Source organism: Mus caroli, unplaced genomic scaffold (assembly GCF_978045245.1).
Source record: "Mus caroli unplaced genomic scaffold, Mus_caroli_1 scaffold_9, whole genome shotgun sequence".
Lineage (NCBI taxonomy): Eukaryota > Metazoa > Chordata > Mammalia > Rodentia > Muridae > Mus > Mus caroli.
In genome coordinates, this window is record NW_028227264.1 from 115,998,358 (window position 1) to 116,021,372 (window position 23,015).

A 23,015-nucleotide genomic window follows, 5' to 3' on the forward strand; every position below is an offset into this window, starting at 1 on the left:
ACTGTAGCTGTCTTCAGACACTCCAGGAGAGGGCGCCAGATCTCGTTACAGATGGTTGTTAGCCACCATGTGGTTGCTGGGATTTGAACTCTGGACCTTTGGAAGAGCAGTCGGGTGCTCTTACCCACTGAGCCATCTCACCAGCCCCCGGGAAATTCCTTTTCTAGGCTAATATTTTGCCTTCTCATTTTCAAGTACATGTAGCAGGTATTATTTGGGATTATGCCCTAGCCCTACCCTCACCTGATTTCCATGAATTAAAACAAAACAAAACCCAATCCTCCAATTGTTTTAGTTGAATCATTGATGTCGGTTTTACAAATTGCCAAGTAAATATACCTTGCTGTCAACCAAGCTTGCTACCCACCCACTTTTAAGCAAGACTGATAGATATTCCAGTTTCTGTAAATCTACCAAAACTTGGCATAAAGGTCTCCTGGGACGGAGTGAGACAGTAAAGAAAGATAAAATTAAGGAGAGGGGAGAAAGCCAGAGTCAGGACAACCTAGAATGCCCGTCAGCACACTTAGGCTTTGGTCTTCAGTGGGTGCTAATGAAGTTCTTGCAGCTTCAAGGAAGGTGAGGCTGGTAGATAGGTGAGGCCCACCTGGAATAAACTGACAATAGTAAAGACATGAAAGAGAGGCAAGGCTTCAACATCTCGAGTAATCTAGCACAAAGCGATAGGACCTCAGGGACACACAATAAATCTAGAGGAGAAAGGAACAGATAAGGCACTTAAGTCGATGCAATGGGAAGACTTGAGAAGTCAGCATCCACCCTGGGCATGATTCTGGCTGTTGTCTTCTATGTGTCTCTCCCACACTCTTAAAGCCCATGCTTAACTGTGTGTTAGAACCACTTCTTCCTCTTCTTCTCCATATATTTATTTAATGCATCTGAGTACACCATCGCTGACTTCACACACACCAGAAGAGGGCATCAGATCCCATTACAGATGGCTGTGAGCCACCATGCTGGGAGTTGAACTCAGGACCTCTGGAAGAGCAACTGATGCTCTTCACTGCTGAGCCATCTCTCCAGCCCCTACAACCACTCCTTAATCAACTCCAACTTAGTTTCATAAGATAGTAGATAAATCAATAGTTCAAGTTCTGCAGGCCTAGAGTTAGTAGACATGAGTGTCGTCCCTGCCGCTGCTTGGTTTGAGTATCCTCTCTACCGAGAAATTCTATAAACAAGCATGTCTGTCACTCCCATGGACGTGTGGCTCTGTTGTGGTCACACTGAACATGCAATGCAGGGCAGCATTTTGTAATCTGGGATGAGCACACAGGCTACCCCTGGGTGTCAGATATTTGGCTGCACCTCCTGGTACCTGCCTTGGCTGTTTCTCAGCTTCTCTTCCAACTGAGGATGCTCACTGTAACCCATGGCATCCTGAACATCCAACAGAGGACCTATGACCCTGTTGGCACTGATGCATGGGTTGGGTGCACTCTTCTTGGTTTAAATTTATTTCTAAAATAAACTCAACCATTTCATATTTGAAGCCTAGGGATCCATGTATCAATAAACACTAATGTTTTTAGTAACCTCACTGTTAAAAATTATAAGAATTAAATATTTCTTGCATTAGAAATAGAACTTTCTCCTTTCCGGTGACTTTTTTTTTTTAAGGAAAACATAATTCATTTTGGCTTAGGAATTTTGCCAAGCTTTGTCTTCCCTTTTGAGAACAGAAAAATTGGCTTGGCAGTTAGATAACTGAATTGTCAAACATTAAAATCTGCCCCCCCACACACACACACAACATACATACACACACACATACATATGGAATTTAGGGCTGGAAGATAGCTCAGTGGATTGAGTGTTTTTCACACACATATGAAGGCTTCATCTGGAATCCCCAGAATCCACACACACATAGGCACGGGGACACACTCAGTGCTCCCAGAGCCAGAGAGGAAGCAAAGAAGGGATTATGCCAGGTAGCTCTTGGGCCAGTCAGCCTGGTGAACCCAGTGACAAGGAAAACCCATTTCCAACAAGGTGGAATACACCAGTACCCAAGGTTTCCATGTAACCTGCACATACACGCCACAGTACACGTGTGCACTAGCTCTGACACACACTAACATGCACACACATGTGCACACATCATACATACTGACCCAGGCCAAAGAAGCTTTGTACCCCCAAGTAGAAGCATCTGATTTATAATTGAAATGTTTCTGATACTGTGGTGTTCTACCAACCCTAGCTTCTAGAGCACTCAGAGCCGAGTGGACCACTGCCAGCACCCGGCTTTATCACAGTTTAAATGGGGTTTTAAGTGTTTGTTTCCAGGGCCCGTTCTCGCAGCCCCGGCACTTCCCAGTTACATTGTTTCTTTGTTCTGCCGGATGTACAAAGGATTGACTGTTTTGTTTTCTGGCTCAGAGAGATTAGATAAAGTCTGCATTTCTGAAGTTCAACCTCCAGGCACGCAACCTTAAATTCATTTTTTACGACTCATATTTTGCAGATTCTGTATATTTAGATTATACTGGTCATAACATTTTCTTGAACCTTTCTCTGGCCTGGCAGTAGACATAGATGGCGAGACTTGTCTCTATGGAACTAGCACTGGGTGAATTATCCCCTTCACCTGTGTCCTTAAAATGCTGCTTCAGCAAAAATGTTCCCACTTGGTCCCACCATGTTATTTTCAAGGCTCGCTGGCCATTTGAAACTCACGATGGATACCTTCTTCTTGCCAGGTAACTAAAAAACTTTGTGTGAGAAGAAATCACCTCCTTTCCTTTTAATATGGTATCCGTTTTGAAGAATAAAAAATTTAAGTAGCGTTTATTCTCATCACCTTCCCCCCAAAACTCTAGTTTTCTATTATACAAAAACAAAAACAACACCTGTGAATAAAACTCATCTTGGAAAGTTTTTATTTGAACTTAAGAGTCAGAAAATTATATCCAATATTTTACCAAGACTTTTTCTTATAACAAAGCCACTGAAGATATTATCAGTTTAGTTTGAAAAAAAATTGTTTTATTTTTGCCTCCTTGTTATCAGTGATTCAGAAGAAAACATTTATTTCTTTGATAAATGAAACAGAAATAAGATTTTAGTCCAAGTACCCACTACGTGCTAGGTAAAATCTCTTCTATATCTGGTTTACTCACAAAATTCCTTGAATCTCTGGTATTTATTATTATCATTATTTATGTATTTCTTTCTTTACTTATTTATTTATTATTACACTCCAGACAAGTAGGGAGATAGAAGCTTCAATGGAGTGCCACACATACCGAGTGTCACCTAAGTGGTATGCCCTGGAGCCAAGATTTGAACATAGCTCTTTCAAGTTCCAAAATCCGAGCTTTCTAGGATTCTGCGTCACTGGCTCTGCAGCACATAAGTCAGTCTGGAATAGGGACATAATGACAGTTAACTGTGAGCATTCCAGATTGTTCAAGTATGGGACCACCAAGCCAGAGAGCCAGATTCAAAGTCACCGAGTGTTAAGGCATAAAACCTACAGGTGATCACGGGGTTGAGGCGCAGTGTGACCTGTGCTTGTCTTCAAGCTCCCCTGTGCTCTGGGCTCATGCTGTCAATCTCTCTCTCTCTCTCTCTCTCTCTCTCTCTCTCTCTCTCTCTCTCTCTCTCTGTGTGTGTGTGTGTGTGTGTGTGTCTCTCTCTCTCTGTCTCTCTCTGTCTCTGCCTCTCTCTCTGTCTCTCTCTGTCTCTGTCTCTGTCTCTGTCTCTCTCTCTCTCTCTCTCTCAGACATTGCCTTGGTTTACTTGTTGACTATTCTTTGTACTTTTAATAATTATTGACATATTAATGGCATATTTAATTTTTACAGAATGATGAGCTTACATAAATAATAGCATGAAACATAAAGGCATTGGGTCATACAGGCTGTATTTCACATAGCATGTGTTGTTCACTCATAGGCAGTCATATAAACCGCCTGCCCACAAATGCCACTGAAATAGAGAATTTCAATAGCTTACTTGGAGTTGTGTTCATTGCAAACAGGTGTCTTCTTCAAACTTTACTTTTATTATAAGGTCTATAATTCTTGGTACCATGAACAAAACACGGCCCATCGAGAGGTGGCCAAATGACCTGATTGCTCCCCAATATCTCCTTCAGAAGTGTGGGGCCAAAACTATCCAGGATTTCTCAGGTAGATGTTTCACAGTGGCTCTGCTCCCTGCGTGTGAAGTAGGGACAGCCTAACTTCCTCTCTTCCACTCCCCACTATACCTAAAGAATAGCTGTTCATGAAATACTGTTGACCTTTGACCTAGTCCCCAGTCCCAGAATATGCTCTTGATCCTGACTCAAGTTCAATGGTGAAGAGTCAGCATTCAATGGTGAAGGGGCTGAGCAGAGCTCCCTCAACTGTCCCTGAGAGAACTGACATGAAGTTAAATGTTAGGTGTAAAACCCTGCCCGTCCCACCAGCTCTGGCAACTCCAGCGTGCTCCAGAACTAAGATTTTAAAAACATAGGGATTATTGGTAATCCCAGCTATTGGGAGCATCGATTTTGGTAAGCAAGTCTATTTTAGGATCAATATCAAATCTGTGTCTTTTGTGATTACCTAATAGCTAAAAGCTATCCAAAGGCATGTATGTCCATGGCACCTAGAATGTACAACCGAGGAAAAGCTGAGCACAAATTCAGACTCCTCGTATCTTCTAATAGTTTGTATTTTCTGGATGGAGCTTCAGGATTGAACCAAGCACATGATGGATGGATGTCAGTGTCTCAACACCTGCTGAACTTGCAAGTCAAAGAAAACAGAGCCTTGACTGAATGTTCAAAGTCAGATATCTACCTTAATAAAAAGGCTTTCTCAGAAATGGGAGTTCTAGTCCCTAAGAGATGTGTCTTTGCAAAATGACGCAGAGGTTTGCAAGTACAGCAATACACCATTGATCTCCATCTCACCCACATCCCACTCCCACCCCCCTCCCTCCCCCCAGCAGCAGATTCTTTACATTTGTAAGGAACCTGAACCTGGGGCTGCAGCAGCATCAACAGCTACTTTCAAAGCGCTCATGCTGCCTTCTCTTTGATGCCTGTTTGCAGATCCTTTGCCTCCTGCCAAATTTGAAGTAAACCCGGAGAAGAGAGCATCAACGACCCTGCAGGTCCGGTGGACTCCCTCTTCTGGAAAAGTCTCGTGGTATGAGGTGCAATTATTTGATCATAACAATCAAAAGATACAAGAAGTCCAAGTTCAAGAAAGTACCACCTGGAGTGAATATACTTTTCTGAACCTCACTGAGGGTAACAGTTACAAAGTTGCCATCACAGCTGTTTCGGGAGAAAAGCGCTCCTTTCCGGTGTATATCAATGGCTCTACAGGTAAGACTGGTGTTGTCTGTGGTTAATAGTCAGCAGTATGTTTTTGGTTTTTCTTCTTTTTGATGGTATTGGGGATGAAACCCCAGAGACTCCTGCATGCTAAGCAAACACTCCCCAGCCCTCTCTGGCCCCTTCAAAATTATATGCTATCCAAGAAATGGAAAAATGCCACCCATCATAAACGAATAAAGCAAATAATATGTTGAGAGGAGGTTTAATAGAGAGAGAAGACTGGACCGGCATAGGGTGTGTGAATGTACCGCTACATTGCTAGGTGATTTTGAACAAGTCACAGGATTTCTCTCAAAGCAGAATTTTCTCTAATTTAAAATAGATACTCCCTATGGGTCTGTCTAGTTCAAATCCAGGAAAACGAGATTTTCATTTCCCAAATTTGTGCCACAGAACTTATTTTCCGTCCTTTGTATATCCTCGTGATATCGAGTTATGATGTCTTCTAAATGCCCCTGGGTTTAAAATAAGTGTTTCGCTTCTTGGCTATGCTAGAAAATAATTCCTTTGGGGTCCCCTTATGTCACATCCCTCCTAGGAGGTACCTCACTTCCCTGTCACGGTGGGCCCTTCTCTCATTCTATCCGGCTATTTCTATCTCTTTCCATCTTCATCTCCCGGAGTTTGTTTCTTTGTCTCTTCTATTTATTATTTCTTGTCATGCTGCACTAAGGCAACACCTGCCTTAACCACTATAAAACAGGCAACACGTGATATCCCTTTAGCCCACAAAGCCCTTGCATTTTATAAAGATGGTTAACGAAGATCCCAGTGAACTGTCCGGGGACCGTTACTGAGAACTGCTATGATACAAGTGTGAAGTGTGGAGAAGAGTATAAATAAATAAAGTGTAACTTAAAGAACTATCTCTTGTCTTCTACAAGGGGACTATGAATGACCTTGTGGCCGTGTGTTTTTGTCCCACTAGTACCATCTCCAGTGAAAGATCTTGGCATTTCCCCCAATCCTAATTCTCTCCTAATTTCCTGGTCTCGTGGTTCTGGGAATGTGGAACAATACAGGCTGGTGCTAATGGATAAAGGGGCCATCGTTCAAGACACAAACGTGGACAGGCGTGATACTTCTTATGCTTTTCACGAGCTGACCCCTGGCCACCTCTACAACCTCACTATTGTCACCATGGCCTCGGGACTGCAAAACTCCAGGTGGAAACTGGTGAGGACCGGTGAGTTCCTCCTCTTTTGCTCAGCAAAATCCAAGTTCAAATTGAGTTTAAATCCAGTTTGCTGTTTGGATAATGGTACTGTAGGACAAATTGAAATTCATGTGAGTTATAGAAAGAGGTTAACATTTATCCATCTTCGTGAAGAAAAATGAATCGCTTTTATTCTAACGTTGAAGCTAGCCCTTGGCAACATTCTGAAGCAAAGTTGCTGATGCGGTTCAAACTTTTCCATTTAATACACACCCGAGGCCCCCTTCCTCTGCCTCTCAAGTAGGCATTTGCTATCTTTGTGAGCACCCGGAGTGAGTTTGGAGTGCTTTTCTTAGGGCTGTATGGAGACATGTTCTTGTATGACAGTCATTTCTAAAACCCTCTACCCAAGAAAACATGACATGGGACCCAGTTGCTCAGCCTAACCGAAACTGAAAAAAAAAAAAATGGTGCTACTTATTAAAGAACTGTTCATTCGCTGATTTATCCAGCCAATTCTTCCTGAGTGTTAGGTAGATGCCAAGGTTAGTACCAATCGAGATAAACAGTGTCAGAGCCCTGGAGGAACTTACATTCAAATGCTCCTAGTTTATATAATGTGTTGAGCGTCTCATTGTGAGTTATCTAATTTTATAGTAAGCTGTAATGCCTTTGAAGTTGTTCTAGTGGGGAGAGTATCTGGAACTACAGGAGGTTAAGGAGAGAGTTATTGGAGACCACTACACACGCCCATATCTTTTGTTACACACTTCAAAAATATGTAGATGTTCCTAAGAAAAATGCACAAGATATCTTAAGAACTGTTTGTGAAGAAGCTGAGGCAGGAGGATCACAAGTTTGAGGACAGACTTGATTATGTAGCAAGTTCTAGGCCATCTTGGATGAGAAAGAGAGAGATAGAGATAGAGAAAGAAAGAAAGAAAGAAAGAAAGAAAGAAAGAAAGAAAGAAAGAAAGAAAGAAAGAAAGAAAGAAAGAAAGAAAGAGAGTCACAGAGTCAGAGACAAGACAGAGAAACAAAGGCAGACACAGACACAAAGAGATATTCAGAGAGAGACAGAGACAGAGACAGAGAGAGAGAGAGAGAGAGAGAGAGAGAGAGAGAGAGAACAAATTACCCTTCTGAGAATCCTGTGCAAAATCACCATGCTATATACTGTCTTGTAGTGAAACTGTATTAATTTGTATTATGTCCTCAGGCATAGTTACAGCATGTGTAAGAGGTAGGAAAAAATATTCATCAAATTTTATCTCTTCTCATGACTTTCCCTTTGATGAATGAGTAACACAGCTCTTGAACTTTATCATGACTTAATATAAAAAGTATTTCAATGGGTTTGGAGAGATGGCTCAGCTGCTAAGTGCTTACTGCTCTTCCAGAGTTTAGCTGCTAGCACTGTCACTGGGCAACTCACACTTGTCTGCAACTTGAGCTCCTGTTACCAATAACCTCTTCTACCATCTGTGTGTGCACACTTGCACATATGTGACACACTCACACACACACACACGCATAACCTTTTAAAAAGTATTTGAGCATACAAATTTGTACAACTACCAACTAATCAACCTATTTAGGGTAGATTTGTTTAAAGAAATAACTGTGCGGGCACACAAAGAAATTAAGTAGATGGCAAAGCTCACTGTAAATTCTGTCTAAAGAATCCAGAGCTGTAAAGGAGCACAGACAATCTTCTATCCAAGCTTTATTTGTTAGTAAGCAAGCACACGCAGCAAGTCTGAGAGAGAACTGCCCAGTGTTCTGTGGGCAGCCCACAAGTGCCACCAGGCTGCTGACTACAAGATAGGTCTCTTGCGATGACACTGTCTTTCTTAGATTTCCAGTAACATTTTGTCTCACACATGATTTTCTCCTGATCGAAGACTACATTCTGTAGACATTAAAATTTAGGTCAAAACGAGGCCATACGAAGGGAAGGGGTGAGAAGTCAATGGTCGGTCTTTTCTGTTCTTTACTAATTAGCTCCCATGGAAGTCTCAAACCTGAAGGTGACAAATGACGGCAGTTTGACCTCTCTAAATGTGAAGTGGCAGAAACCCCCTGGGGATGTAGATTCCTACAGCATTACCCTGTCTCACCAAGGGACCATCAAAGAATCCAAAACATTAGCACCTCGTGTTACTGAAACTCAATTTAAGGACCTAGTCCCTGGACGGCTTTACCAAGTGACCATCAGCTGCATCTCTGGTGAGCTCTCTGCTGAGAAGTCAGCAGCGGGCAGAACAGGTGAGTCGGCCTGTGGGATAGTCTCTGGTTGCCTCAATCACTTCTCAGATGTGGCTCAGAATAGGGAAAAATAATGGAGAAACTGACTTCTTTTCCTACCTGAGAAGCAGGGGTTTTATGACCACAAATCCCCCTGGAATAGAACCCACACAGAGACTAAGACAGAGGCTTTAGTTGCATATATTGCATCATTTAAGCAAATGTGCTTGGGTTCCTGTGTGATCTGCAGGTTGTCCCTCTTCTCTGCTCTCTCATGCCCCATCATCTAACTATCACAAACCCACTATCACCGATGCCAGTGAAGAAAGCATTTCTGGTTCATTCTTATAATAAAGCCAACTTAGCATCTCATGGTGTTGCCCATAAGTAGTTTTATTCATTTATGTCAATGAACATTTATCTCTTTCTTTGAGTAAATTGCTGTATTATCAACCTTGCACCTTGTGAAAGTGGCTACAGTGTACTATTGCTTTTAAGGCAAGCTTCTGCAAAGTACACCCTGTGGGCAAGCTTACTTGGTGGCTTGTTTTTGTATTTCTAAAACTAAAAATAAAATCTTTCAGGGGTCATTTATGTAGTTCAATAAAGGATTATTTGCTGACTTTTGCTTAATAGATGCTACATTTTAAACAAAGACATAACACACACACACACACACACACCTATAATAGATGCCTTTTAAAATGCCAATGGCATTGGTAATTTCATGTATTGGGCCCTGCACAAACACTTTAAACCTATTTCATGTATTTCTTGCAAGAAAGCTGTAAGCTAAGAGCTATGCCATTAACATAGACATTGTGCAGATAAACTGGAATAATTAAATCTGGCCAGGAAAGTACTGGAACTTGAATTTAAAGGAGGTGGTTTAATTTGAGTCCAGTCTCAGTGCCATTAGAGATCTCAAGTAAGACCTATATGGTCCAAAGGGACCAAGAGCAATCTTCTCTCCCAGAATATCAGTAGAAGCTTGGGGGCAATGGCCTTGCAGGGGAACCTAGAGAGAATGGACTTCCTGGGAAATGGAACGGGAAAGGGGGCATGTCTGTGAGAGTGAATGGTGGGAGAGGCTAAGAGGTGCAAGTGCTCAGGGGAGGTCAGCTGGCAGGACAGACCGCTGAACATACTGAAAGGGAAAGGGAAGGAGAGGCGGTGGCCATAGGGAGGCATCAAGGGGCCCGTGCGGGTCTGAACTTGAAGAGACTCAGATGTAAGCGAAGCACCTGGGTTTTGTTTGGCCCTTTTTTGAAGAGACTCAGAGTGTGTGCACTCAAAACATGCCCAAAGCCATACGCATGAAGTTTGTTCTTTCCCATTGGAATCAAAAAATAAATGAGGATGTTTCACGATTACAACATACAGTATCTTTTCAAAAGCTATCCCATTTGTCAGTCTCACCACCATGAGATACGATGTCATTAATGATCTCCAGGACTGGCAAACAAGCAGTGGAAAACAGCAGTCGCAACGCGACGCTATGAACAGAGTGGCAAAAGACTGCATAACTTTCCCCCGTTATTGGAATGATTTTCCCATGTCTTCAAAATGGGGGCGGGGGGGGGGGAGGGAAAGGAGAGGGAGAGAACTCACCTACTCAGAAATCAGGAGGCAATACACATGTGTTCAATAGCAAACACTGTGTTCTCTATATCGCTCCCCACAAAAAGCAAGCGAATATTCCTAATTTCTTGTTTTTGTTTTGTTTTCAATACCTTCTCCGCATGCCCCTCGTTTAGTTCCAGAAAAAGTGAGGAATCTGGTTTCCTACAACGAGATTTGGATGAAGTCCTTTGCCGTGAACTGGACGCCCCCTGCTGGAGATTGGGAGCATTATCGTATCGTGCTCTTCAATGAATCCTTGGTCTTGCTCAACACCACCGTGGGAAAGGAAGAAACGCGCTATGCCTTGGATGGCTTGGAGCTCATACCAGGAAGACAGTATGAGGTAGAAGTCATTGTTGAGAGCGGAAATCTGCGGAATTCCGAGCGCTGCCAAGGCAGGACAGGTAAAGCAAACCTGGTTGGCAGACCGTAATTCATTGCCTGCTTCATAGAGCCACGGATGTTTTATTTCTGTACTCCCTAAAGGTGAGCGATTATAAGGCTAACAGAGTTGCAAACATTTAACTTTGTCAGTTTTGAACTCCTGATGGCTATCATTGCGTGAAAGAAAAGACATTTTGAAGATTTATCTTTATGCCAGGTAATGCTGGCTCGCGGCTTTTTAATCCCAGTCGAAGAAGGCAGAGGCAGGTGGATGTCTGAGTTTGAGGGCAGCCTGGTCTACAGAGTGAACTTCGGGGCTACACAGAGAAACCCCGGCTCAAAAAAAAAAGCCTATATATAAAAGTTTTAAACTGTGTGTTGAGGGAGGTGGCGGCAGCTGCAGCAGAGGGATGGGAGGGTGGGGCAATAATGAGCACCGGAATCCAGCAGAGGGCAGAGGATTCCCATAGAGCTGGCATTACAGGCACTTGTGAGATGCTCAACCTGAGTGCTGGCCTCTGAGCCCAGGTCCTATACCAGAGCAGCAAGCACTCTTAACTACCGAGCTATCTCTCCAGCCCCAAGGAAAGACATTGTAAATGCTACAACAACAGAAAAGATACAATTGGAGAATAAAGACCAATCTTTCAAAGAGTGCTGATAACCGAGTTACCATTGCCTTGACCTAATATTGACTAACTTGGGAATCTCTCTTACCTGGTAGGGCAGTTAGCATCCTGTTTGAATGGCAGGAAAGGGTGGGTTAGGATCCATGGATTCTGATCATTTTGCTGCCCCCATTATATTGCAATTTCTTTGGCAAATCCCAAACACCAGAACCTGTTGTCTCAGCTTTCGAGTATGCCAGTTATCCTCCAGCATTTCTATAGTGACCATTGGGATGCAGAATAGACCATAATTAAAGTGAAATCGATCTCCCTTAGTCCTGCCTGATAAAGAAATGACTGCCGTGATAATTCAATATTCTTGTGAGAATACCAAAGAGGAGGGCTGTGATAGCCCCTTAACGCACCACCTGTGTCTCTCAGTGACCTTTTCATCCTCCAGTACTAACGTCAAGGGGATGATGGTCAAAGTTCTAGCCAGCTTAAGCCAAGGCACTCTCAGGGCTCACAGTACACGTGTCTTCCTTGTCCCCCAGCGCTTTGCCAGTCACCTTAAACAACCTGGAAATGTAAGCTGAATGAACAGCCAGGTCCACCCTGTGATGGTTTGAGTATGCCTAGCCCAGGGAGTGGCACTATTTGGGGGGGGGTGGCCTTGTTGGAGTAGGTGTGTCCTTGTGAGGGTGGACTTTAAGACCCTCATCCTAGCTTCTTGGTTGCCAGTCTTCTGCTAGCAGCCTTCAGATGAAGACATAGAACTCTGAGCTCCTCCTATACTATGCCTGCCTGGATGCTGCCATGTTCCCACTTTGATGATAATGGACTGAACTTCTGAGCCTGCAAACCAGCCCCCGTTATTACAATGTTGTCCGTATAGGAGTTGCCTTAGTCACTGTATCTATTCACAGTAGAATAGATACAGTCACTATTCACAGTCACTGTATCTATTCACAGCAGTAAAAACCTAATGAAGACACACACCCCCAGCCTCCAACTTTGATTTTAATTTATTTTATGCTGAGTTTGCTTTCAGGTTATATTTCCCCCCCTTTGGTTTCTTTGTGCAACTTCACCTTCTAGCTTTGAAACAATTGTTCCTTCCCGACAAGGTTCACAGCCACGCTGTTGGAGGAGTCAGAAAGCCGACTCTCAGCCCTGCGCGTATGTAGCAGGGCATTGTAAGTGCTTTGCTCGCCCAAGAGTCTACAGCGAAACCCTTAACTGTGTCTCAGCCTGAATTTTAAAACTTGAGCAAAGCAACTCAACACCCTTTGGTGGCCACTAGCCCAGTGCCCAGCCCCTACATACTTGTACAGGCTACGAGGGCTCACACTGCTTCTTTAAAAATGACATCTTTCAGATTGTTGGTAATGTTTTTCAGGAGAACAGGCATTTTAATGGCCTGGGAGGTTTTGCAGATGTGCTTTGAGTGAATGCAAAAAAATTAGAACGCCTTGATTTGTGTTTTATTTTTCTTCTAAATTTTCTGGGTCATTAGAGTAGCAAACAATGTTGACAGGCCACCTGGGGGTCATTGTAGAACCACACTGGCAGGCGATGCATGACGTAGCTTGAGGGAGACATTGATACAAATCATCATCTTTTTTTCCCCCTTTTTAACACTGACGACAGATTCAGTGATCCATTCCCACAAAACCACAGAAAACCTCAAATCAAAGTGTAATTTTATATAACCGGCTCTTTTTATAATGTGGCCCCCCACTGTTTTGTGGGGGTCAATATTTTGCTGTTAACGACGTCTTTGAGAAATTATAGTGATAACGCCTTCTAAAGAAGAAGAAATCGAGATTCCTTTAGGGTAAGGGCTGTCCTTTCTAGGACTGTAATTATTGCTCTCCAGTTGCCCCTCCTTTGTGGCACAGCGGGGTCCCCTCAGAAGTAAAGGGGGGGGGCCGGTGAGATGGCTCAGTGGGTAAGAGCACCCGACTGCTCTTCCGAAGGTCCAGAGTTCAAATCCCAGCAACCACATGGTGGCTCACAACCATCCGCAACGAGATCTGGCGCCCTCTTCTGGAGTGTCTGAAGACAGCTACAGTGTACTTACATATAGTAAATAAATAAATCTTAAAAAAAAAAAAAAAAAAGAAGTAAAGGGGGGAGCATTTGGTCTTTCTAAGATTTGAGAGCAATAAATACTTCTCACCCCACTCAAAAACTCAAGCATAGTCTATTCTTTTTAGTTTTGTGGGTCACAGGAGGTTTTTTTTTGAAATTATTTTCAAGACAATGATCCACAAGAAGAGAGGAACTCTCAGGGCTAGCGACATGGCTGGAGAGTTAAGATCACAGCCAACTCCTGTAGAGCCCTGAACAGATGGAAAAGAGAAGTTCTCTAAAAAAACAAACAAACAAACAAACAAACAAAAAACTACTAACGGTTGTGACTGAACCAGTGACCCCAAGACTCAACTGTTTTTTTCTCAGTACCCCTGGCTGTCCTCCAGCTTCGCGTCAAACACGCTAACGAAACTTCACTGGGCATCACGTGGCGGGCCCCTCTAGGCGAATGGGAGAAATACATCATTTCACTGATGGACAGAGAGCTCTTGGTCATCCACAAGTCACTCTCCAAAGATGCCAAAGAATTCACTTTTACAGACCTGATGCCTGGACGGAATTACAAGGCTACTGTCACTAGCATGAGTGGAGATTTAAAACAGTCATCTTCAATCAAAGGAAGAACAGGTAATGGCATTCGCAGATTTTACATTTCACAATGGTCTGTCCACAGAAGTTTGCAAATAGCTGCTAAGTGCCTGCCAAGCCTATCATGTACATTCCAGGACATTATGATCCTTTCTATTGCATTTCCTATTTTGCTAAGTTTCTTCTTTTGCTTAGGTGTATTTTACTCATTGAAATATATTAGAGAGTAACTTTGACAAGAAGTTCTACCTGCGAAAGAGAACGAAGAGGTGGGACACTATTGAGAACAGGGAGTGAGGTAGAAAGTATTGTTTTAAATTATTACAAAAGCAGGATATTTTATGATGATTGTCATTTCTAGAGGAAAGGGGGATTGTGGCATCATCAGGAGAGGGGGAAGTGTCGTTCAGTGAGGAATGTGGGATCTACAGTGCAATGAGAAAATTGGTTTTAGAAAGGAGAGTTGATAATTTGACATCAGAGTCAGCGGTGGAGGGGGGAGAGGTAGGGAGCTTGTGAGTGCCAATGCCAGCAGGGAGACGGGTGCTAGGCTGAGCCCTGCCCTTAGAATTGCTGCCTGTTTCTCAGTGACGTGAGAAGCCGTGTCCTCATCAAGACGGGCATTAGCAATGGATAGCACTGGATAGCCCGTATTGTCTTTCCTTCCTTCTTCAACATGTTAAAATACATATGAGTGATTGTGCATGTGTGCGTATGAGTGTGCCTGGTGCCCCTGGTGTCTAGAAGAGAATGTCCTGTCCCCAGGACTGGAGCGATGGAGAGTTGTGAGCCACCATGCAGAAGCTAGGAAATAAACCCAGGTCCACTGCTAAAGCAGCAAGTGTTGTGATCTGCTGAGCCATCTCTCCAGCTCTTTCATTTCTCCTTGTGAATTCTGCCTCCCCAAACTATGGTTTTGTGAAGTTGTGCGCTCTTTGACTTTTCTTCCAACTTACCACCTGGTTGTCCTTCGTCCCTGCGTTTCAGAAGCTTCACGTCAGAGGGGTTTCCTTCATCCAGAAGGACATTCTTTAAATTCTTTATTGAAAAGGGCCTAGGGACAAACTCTCTCCACTTTTGCTTTTATTTCTGGGCATGTCTTTTTGTAGCTCTCGATTTGGCAAAGCAGTTTCCTATGTTTTTGTCTTGTGCTGAAAGGTATTTTCTATCAGGACACTAGGATTTTTTTTCTAGCTTCTCTGGCACTTACTGTCTCTGGTACAAAGCAGGCTTCCAGTGTAATTCTTGCTTTCCTGTGAGAAGCCTGTTTAATGCGGCTGCTCCTAGCAGCCCTCGCCCAGTTCTGCTGTTTCACAGGGACAATCTAGCTACAGAAATCCTTTTGCTCGTTTACCTGAGATTTCTTGGGATGTCTGTCCTTTCAGATTAGTGCCTTTTTTCAATCCTGCACATTTTCAGCCATTAACTCTCCAGTCCGGCCTCTCGACTCTTCTCCGTTCCCCATTTGTAGCACGGAGACAAATTCCATGTATTTGCTTCTTGGTCTGCAATCTGCCTGATTTCTTCAGCTGTTTCGGCTCATCAGTTGAGCTCTGTCTCATCTGTTGAAATTTCTTAAAATTTTCACTTTCAAATATTCTCTGGTTTTTTTCTCCCAAGTCTATATATGTTCTTTTGTTCTTGGTTAGGTGTATACACACACACATTCACAAGCACATACACCCACACACACGCTTACACGCCCACTTACACGCTTACACACCCACTCATACACATACACACACACACACATACACACTCACACACTTACAGACATAACACTCACACACACACACAGGTTGAGCAAGTCACACACACACACACACATACATACACACACAAATAACCCTCAAAGAAAATTGTTCTCTCTAGCAGATAATAAGACGGTTCAATGGGATGGAGAGTGGAGAAGAATAGACTTGCAGGAGGCAGCTCTCTGTAGGCTCAGCCATCAGCTTCTTGGCCTAGGGGTGTCTTACACTTTATCTCCCAGCTCCAGGACCCTGCAGAACTGTAAAATCAAAGTGTGCCTTCATGTCTGAATCATACGCCTGTGGCAGCAGTTAGCTTCAGTAATCCAGTGGCCTACAGCTCATTTACCGGCCTCTGAGAATTCCTGCCGTTCTTAACAATGTATTGCTCCGTTTGTTTTTATTTTTATCCACTATGTGAGATATGTTTATTGGGGTGATTTTTCACGGTAATAACCTAGCATGCTGCTGGAAATGAAAGCCCGGGGCATCGCTTCAGATGCTAATATTTTTATCAGTTCTACTGTTCATATTGTGGGGTGATGTAATATATAGCATGTGTTTAACTTTGTAAGGAACTGTTGGTGTCTTTCCTACAGCAATTAAAACATTTACTTTCTTATGTTTTGAGATGGGGTTCTCACTACTGATGCTCAGGCTAGCCTCAAACTCCTGGGTTCAAGTGACCCTTCTGTCTCAGGCACCCCAAGGTGGCTGGGACTCTAGGCATTTGCCACCATGCCTAGCTAGACTATAGTTTTGTTTTTGTTTTTTGTTTTTGTTTTTTTACACTACTGTAAACAGTATATGAGAGCTCCAGGCAGCACTTGGCATTTATTGTGTATGTGTTTATTTTAAAATTCAGCAATTCCAGTAGATGTGTTGGTGAACTCTCCCATCTAATGGCTTCAGAACTCTTTCCTATGCCTGTTCACTAGTATCTCCCTTTGGAAAGTTTGTGGTCAGATATTTTGCTTATTGTTGGTTTTTTGGTTTTTGTTTGTTTGTTTGTTTGTTTGTTTTTTGTTTTTTCTTTCTCGAGACTCTGTGCAGTCCTGGAACTCACTCTGAAGACTAGGCTGGCCTTGAACTCTGAAATCCGCCTGCCTCTGCCTCCCAAGTGCTGGGATTACAGGCATGCGCCACCACTGCCCGGCCCACTGTTAGTTTTCTTAACAGTTTTGTATGTGTATGTATGTGTGTGGTGTATGCATGTGCGAGCTCACGTTGGAGCAGGTACACACACTCCTGTGCGTGTTGTATGCACATGTGAGCTCACTTAGAAGCGGGCACACTTACCCTCATGAGTGACTGGGTGGAGTCCAGAGGTTAATATTTGGATGTCATCAGTTTTGTCTATCAGTTTTCCACTCTTTTTAAAATTTAAAACTGTCTGTTTTTCTTTGTGAGTTTGTGGGCACACACATACCGTAGCACCTGTGAGGGGATCAGGTGACCGTTCCTGGGAGGCAGTGCGCTCTCCTTGTACCATGTGAGTCTCGGGACTGAAACACAGTTCACCTGGCCTGGCAGCAAATGCACTGACCTGCTGAGGCACCTCACCAGCCCACATCTGATTTTTAAAGACAGGGCGTCTCAGTGACTCTGAAACTCATGGCTTCAGCTGGACTGGCTGGCCAGAGAACTCCCGGGATCCTCTCGCCTCAGCCCCCAGCACTGTGGTTATGGGCATGCGCATGCGTACGCTTTGCACATAGCCACTGAGCCATCTCTCCAGCCCAACAAACAAACGTTTTGAGACTTCTTGATTCTTATACACAATTTAGAAATGCACATTGAAAAAAAAATTCTGATGTGTGGCTCCTTTTTTTAAAATTATGGGGTCGAATGCGTTTTGGTGAGTAGTGGCGCTTGATTTTGGCATCTGACTGATAAGATCTCTCATAGATGACTCTTGGCGTCACACTTGAAACCTCTTTGTTTAACAATGGGCCACAGAGACTCTTCCTTGGAAGAGTTTTAGGATTCATGTGTATATATGTGTATATATATATAGTCTCTCATATACACATATATCACTCAAAGACAGCTTTGTTTATTTATATATAATGCATATATGTTATATATGTTTCTTCTATTCTAATAAAATACTTCTATGATCACACATGCACACACACACACACACATATATATATATACACACATACATATATATACATATATATTTATATCTATAATAGAGAGAGAGAGAGACATACACACCTATATATGAATGGATAGATAGATAGATTATATACATATGCATTCATTCATCTTTTTCTGTACTTCCAATTCTGTCCCATCCACTTAACATGTCTGCCTATTCTTTACGGGTTTTATTCATTCTGTCCTGCTTACTGTAACTTGCTAGTAAAATTGGCTATTTGCCCTTCAACTTTGTTTATGTAATTAGTGTGAGGGGGCGATGTTTTTGTTTTTGTTTCATTTTTGTTTTAACGGATAGTTGCAGTTCCTTTGCTTCCCATATAAAATATTAATCAGACAGTTCTACTGAACTACATATGCTATCATTTTTAGTGAATGTATTCACATCTTAATCTAAAAGCTAATGAGCTTCAAGGAGGCCCACTGACGCTCTGATTATTGTGTCTTGAGGAAGGAGCACAAAGAGAATGAAGTATCTGTGATCACTAATGGATGGGACAGAGATGCCAACAGCTATTAATTAGAAGGTCACGGGCTTAGGGGTAAAAAAGGTCACGGGCTTAGGGGTGAGAGAGCTCTGACTTGGATACCTGGCTGATTATTTTGTCAAGCTCTGGTGTAAGCTAAAAAGCCAATCTTTGGCCTTCTCATTAGTAAAGGAAATATGAAATCAACTTTGTAGACACTTTTGAATAGCAGATAGTCTGACCTCTAAATTGTCTTCTGCTCTACCTAAAAGATAGCAGGCATTCACTACTTATTATAATTACCAAGACTATAATTTTATATATTACATAGCACATACTATCATGGAATAGTCAGGAACAATGACAATAGCCCTTTGGAGGATATACTTATAAAGAAATGACCAGCTTGCTGGTCCATAGCCTAACAACCAGCTTGACAGAATATCCTGTTGCCACCCTGAAACAGTCATTGGCTCGAGTAGATGGTTTGATTTGGTGTTTTTGTAGACTATGTATGGATAAAATCATATCAAGTAAAAAAGTTCTCTAGAGCATCAGACTTTATTATGCAAAATTCAAAGCCAAAGCTCGTTAGTAAACATTATCTCACTGCAGACCTGAACTGACTTTGATTAATTGAAAGCTGATGTTGGAGCCACTGTTTGAAGTGGTTGAACCCTGTAGAGGAACAGGTCCCACAAGGAACAGGGTGAAAACCTCACTGCAAAACCAAAGAAAACATGTTGTGGTTGTTGTTGTTATTTAATCAGTCTCCATGTTGACCCCTTATTCTTACCGTGCCTTGGCTGACTAAGCACAATGTGTGCCGTCCTCTCTTTACTGTACTTTAGTGCCTGCCCAGGTGACTGACCTTCACGTCAGCAACCAAGGGACGAGCAATAGTCTGTTCACTAACTGGACAAAGGCACTGGGAGATGTAGAGTTCTACCAAGTTTTACTGATCCATGAAAATGTGGTTGTCAAGAACGAGAGTGTTTCCAGTGATACCAGCAGATACAGCTTCCGTGCCCTGAAATCCGGCAGCCTCTACTCCGTGGTGGTGACCACGGTGAGCGGAGGGATCTCTTCCCGGCAGGTGGTGGCGGAAGGAAGGACAGGTAAGAAATGCAGATAGGCCTTTGTAACTTACAGAGACCTCCTCCGTATGTGGAATTTTTTAAACGTCCTAAAGTCAGGCCTCCCTGTTTCCTTCCTAAAAAGCCAGTTTTCCGTGCCAGAGGTACCTGGAATTGAAACTGGCAGATGGGTGAGAACAGGAGAGAATACTGAACCTTTCTCATATCTCCAGTAACCACATCGAAACGAAAAACAAATCTCAAGTCATGATAACCACTTGGTGTCTGAGCCTTTTCTAGTTGGGAGCTGTTTTCCTTTAAATTTGTGGGTTTTTTTTCAATTAAGGTAAAGAAATAATCAACTATCTTCCACACACATAGTCTTATTTTCAACACCTAGAAGCAAGATGATATCCACTTGACAAGGTCAAAATTGAGTTGATGTAATTCTCAGGTGGCATTTGTAGAGTCTTGCTGTGTTGCCCAAGTTGGCTCTGAACTCTTTGGCTCCTACCAGCCTCCTGCCTCAGCCTTTCCAACAGCTGGGACCACTGGAATATAAAATGGCCCCTGTAAAAGTCGAATATCTGTGTGTTGTAAGCAACATCATCGAATGCTCGCTCAGTGTTGTATGTCAACTAAACACTGCTTCTTACAAAATAGGATGTAACCTAAGACGACAAATAAGCATCATTGTGGCTATCTTTGTCAGAGAGGCTCGGCACCAGAAGAGGAAGTGGAATTTTTCTACCTAATCCATTGAAAGTACATAACTTATTATTTCACACAATATGTGAAATTTATGTTCCGAGTTTCTTAGGGAAAAAAATACAAAAGCCTAACCAAAGCTTTGATAACTATGGCTAAACTCAGAATCGGGTCAATAAACTTGACCTTTTAATGTTATGTAATCATATAAGCTGGGTTTCAGGGGTTCTCAGTCTATAAACCCAACACTCAGATATTAATTACCGGCTGTGGTGTCATACAAAAATCTCTTTCCAAAAATCATTCATCTTACTGACTTCATTAACCCAGAAAGCACAGCTTTCTTTAGCTCTCAGGGAGTGGCTGAAAAACTGAAGCCAGGGCTCTTGGTCTCAGTAGAAGCTCACTGATGCGTGCCAGCGGTCTCATTCCGTGACAATAGACACTGTCACCGGTGTCTTTCCGGACACACTCTTTCTTCTCCTGTGATAGTTACTGGCACCACACTTCAATGTGGTACAGTTAAGAAGAACTTGGCATACATCTTCCAGTGAGTTCCATCCTGCATTGGTCTGGTTAGACTGAATCCCATCCTGTCTCAGCTCCTGATTGGTTAACTCTTTATATGGGTTCTTCTCCAAGTAGAGAAACTAGGGACCCAGGCTCCTGGGACCTGAGAGTTTCCTTCCTCTGGGTTCTCGTAGCTCTCTCCACTTCTCCAGAGAATAGGGGCACAGCTCAGACATGGCCCAGATCACTAGGCCTGGACATGGAGAGAGGAAACATGAGACACTACTGTGTACAGACAATGACACACACAGAAGCCCCATATCCACACTACTGTGCACACACAGTGACTATAGATTCAAGGAGCTCCCTGCATTAGTACAGATTTTACAGAGTACATTGTAAAATGATTCAGTGATAATCATTAGTAATTCCTTCAAATACTTGATATATTGCTCAATATTCTCAGCTAGGTTTCCACAGAGTTGAAACAAACATGCAAGAACATTTCCAGCCTAGATAAAATGGGAGGAGCTAAAACTTAAAGCATCATATATTCTATCCATCTAGTCCCGATCTGAGAAAAATGTTCATTCTAGAGAAATACCAAGTAACCCTTAAGTCTATTTTGTCCAAATCAAGTGAGTTATGCTTTTGGCAAAACTCCTCTTGGTAACTCTATGTTTTCTAAACAGTCTGTACACGGCCCATCAATTGTGTGTATGACAGACTTGGAGCTTAATTCATAAAAATCAGGAAGTATTAGACCATAAGGACTTGAGGCTTCACTGAGGTCAAATCCTATCTTTTGCATGCAATATAGTGGTCCTGATAACTATAGGAAAATAACCAGCTGAACGTTAAACCGCCCTTGATGGAAACAAGCTTGCAGTCTGTGCACACTCTGAGAGTTTGGTCTACCATCACCAAAGGCAGTTCTGTGTCCTAGCGCTTACCTCCGATGCATAATGAACATTTTATTCAACACCCTCCAGTTACTAGTTCCTCATTTCTATCTTGTAGCCAGGGAAAACCTTAAGGTTTATCTGTTCCATTTTTATAATTATGAAAAAACACAAGCTTCTTGGTGGACATTTGTAGCATTGACCTCTAACTGATATAAACAAGTGGTAATATTAACATCAAAGAGATGGTTTGCCCAGTCAGTCACAGCAGAGAAAGCTGTGACCAGAGGGGCAGGCTTCCAGCATGCACTTTTAAGCTTGTGGCCACAAGAGGGCAGAAAACGCTTTCCAAAGGGACAGCAGGGCCTCCCGCTGTGCTTTCTATTAAATTCGCCAGAAATAAAAAACACATGAAAGTCAAAGGCAACACAGTCTAAATTCTTCAGAAAAATCCATGGAATTTTTTCTCCTTTACCCTCAAGTACCTTTGTTTTTTATTTGTTTGGGTGTTGTCGTTTGTTTGTTTGGGGTGAGTTTGGTTAAACCGATTCATTTGAACAGCTACCAAGACCCTCTTGGCTCATTCACAAAAAATACCCCTGAAAATGTCTCACCTCACTTAGAAACCCCATAAAGTCACAGTGGCAGCGTGCGTGCGTGGATCCTGGGGCACCTAAAATCCCTCCTTGTGTTTTTCTTTCATCAGCCTTCGGATGGAAGAGAGTTTATCTTCCTAAAGCCACTTGGGATCCTGGTACCTCCTTAACTTCTAGTCCAATCAAGTCAGCCCTCCCAGCGCCCAAGTTTTATTGAATGCAATAGTTAACTCAAACTTCTGCTTGTGTTTTCTTTGACGACCTTCCCCCTGGTTTGAACTCACAGTCCCGTCCAGTGTGAGTGGAGTGACAGTCAACAATTCTGGCCGGAATGACTACCTCAGCGTCTCCTGGCTGCCAGCGCCTGGAGAAGTGGATCACTACGTCGTGACCCTCTCCCACGAGGGCCAGGTGGTTCAATTCCTCATCATCGCCAAATCTGTCAGCGAGTGTTCCTTCAGCTCCCTCACCCCGGGCCGCCTCTACAATGTCACCATAACCACCAAGAGCGGCAATTATGCAAGCCACGCCTTCAGTGAGGAACGGACAGGTAAGGATTATGAGGGGTACAGGGCACCACGGAGACTGTGGCTCTGGGCGTCAACAACTTGCAGTGATCCTGAATAAAAAGGCCGTTAACATCACAAAATTGCCCTGGAATCTTCCTATTCTGACTGAAGAGACTGGGTACCTGAGCAGATGTTACATTTACAGGAAGACTTCCCTACCTTTCATAGTTGGAATTCATATTATATTTAAATATAGGATAACAAA

At 42.9% G+C, this 23,015-nt stretch overlaps 1 protein-coding gene across 2 annotated transcripts in view; it reads left to right on the plus strand.

Annotated features, from left to right (window-relative positions):
- Positions 1 to 23,015, plus strand: part of Ptprb (protein tyrosine phosphatase receptor type B) — a 112,700-nt gene that overhangs the window by 34,286 nt on the left and 55,399 nt on the right. For both annotated transcript variants that reach the window (XM_029482951.2, XM_021173460.3), the window contains 7 exons: positions 5,072 to 5,350; positions 6,291 to 6,548; positions 8,523 to 8,786; positions 10,523 to 10,792; positions 13,844 to 14,104; positions 19,301 to 19,567; positions 22,528 to 22,791. In XM_029482951.2, the coding sequence (XP_029338811.1) occupies positions 5,072 to 5,350; positions 6,291 to 6,548; positions 8,523 to 8,786; positions 10,523 to 10,792; positions 13,844 to 14,104; positions 19,301 to 19,567; positions 22,528 to 22,791 (1,863 nt within the window). The remainder of the gene's footprint in view (positions 1 to 5,071; positions 5,351 to 6,290; positions 6,549 to 8,522; positions 8,787 to 10,522; positions 10,793 to 13,843; positions 14,105 to 19,300; positions 19,568 to 22,527; positions 22,792 to 23,015) is intronic.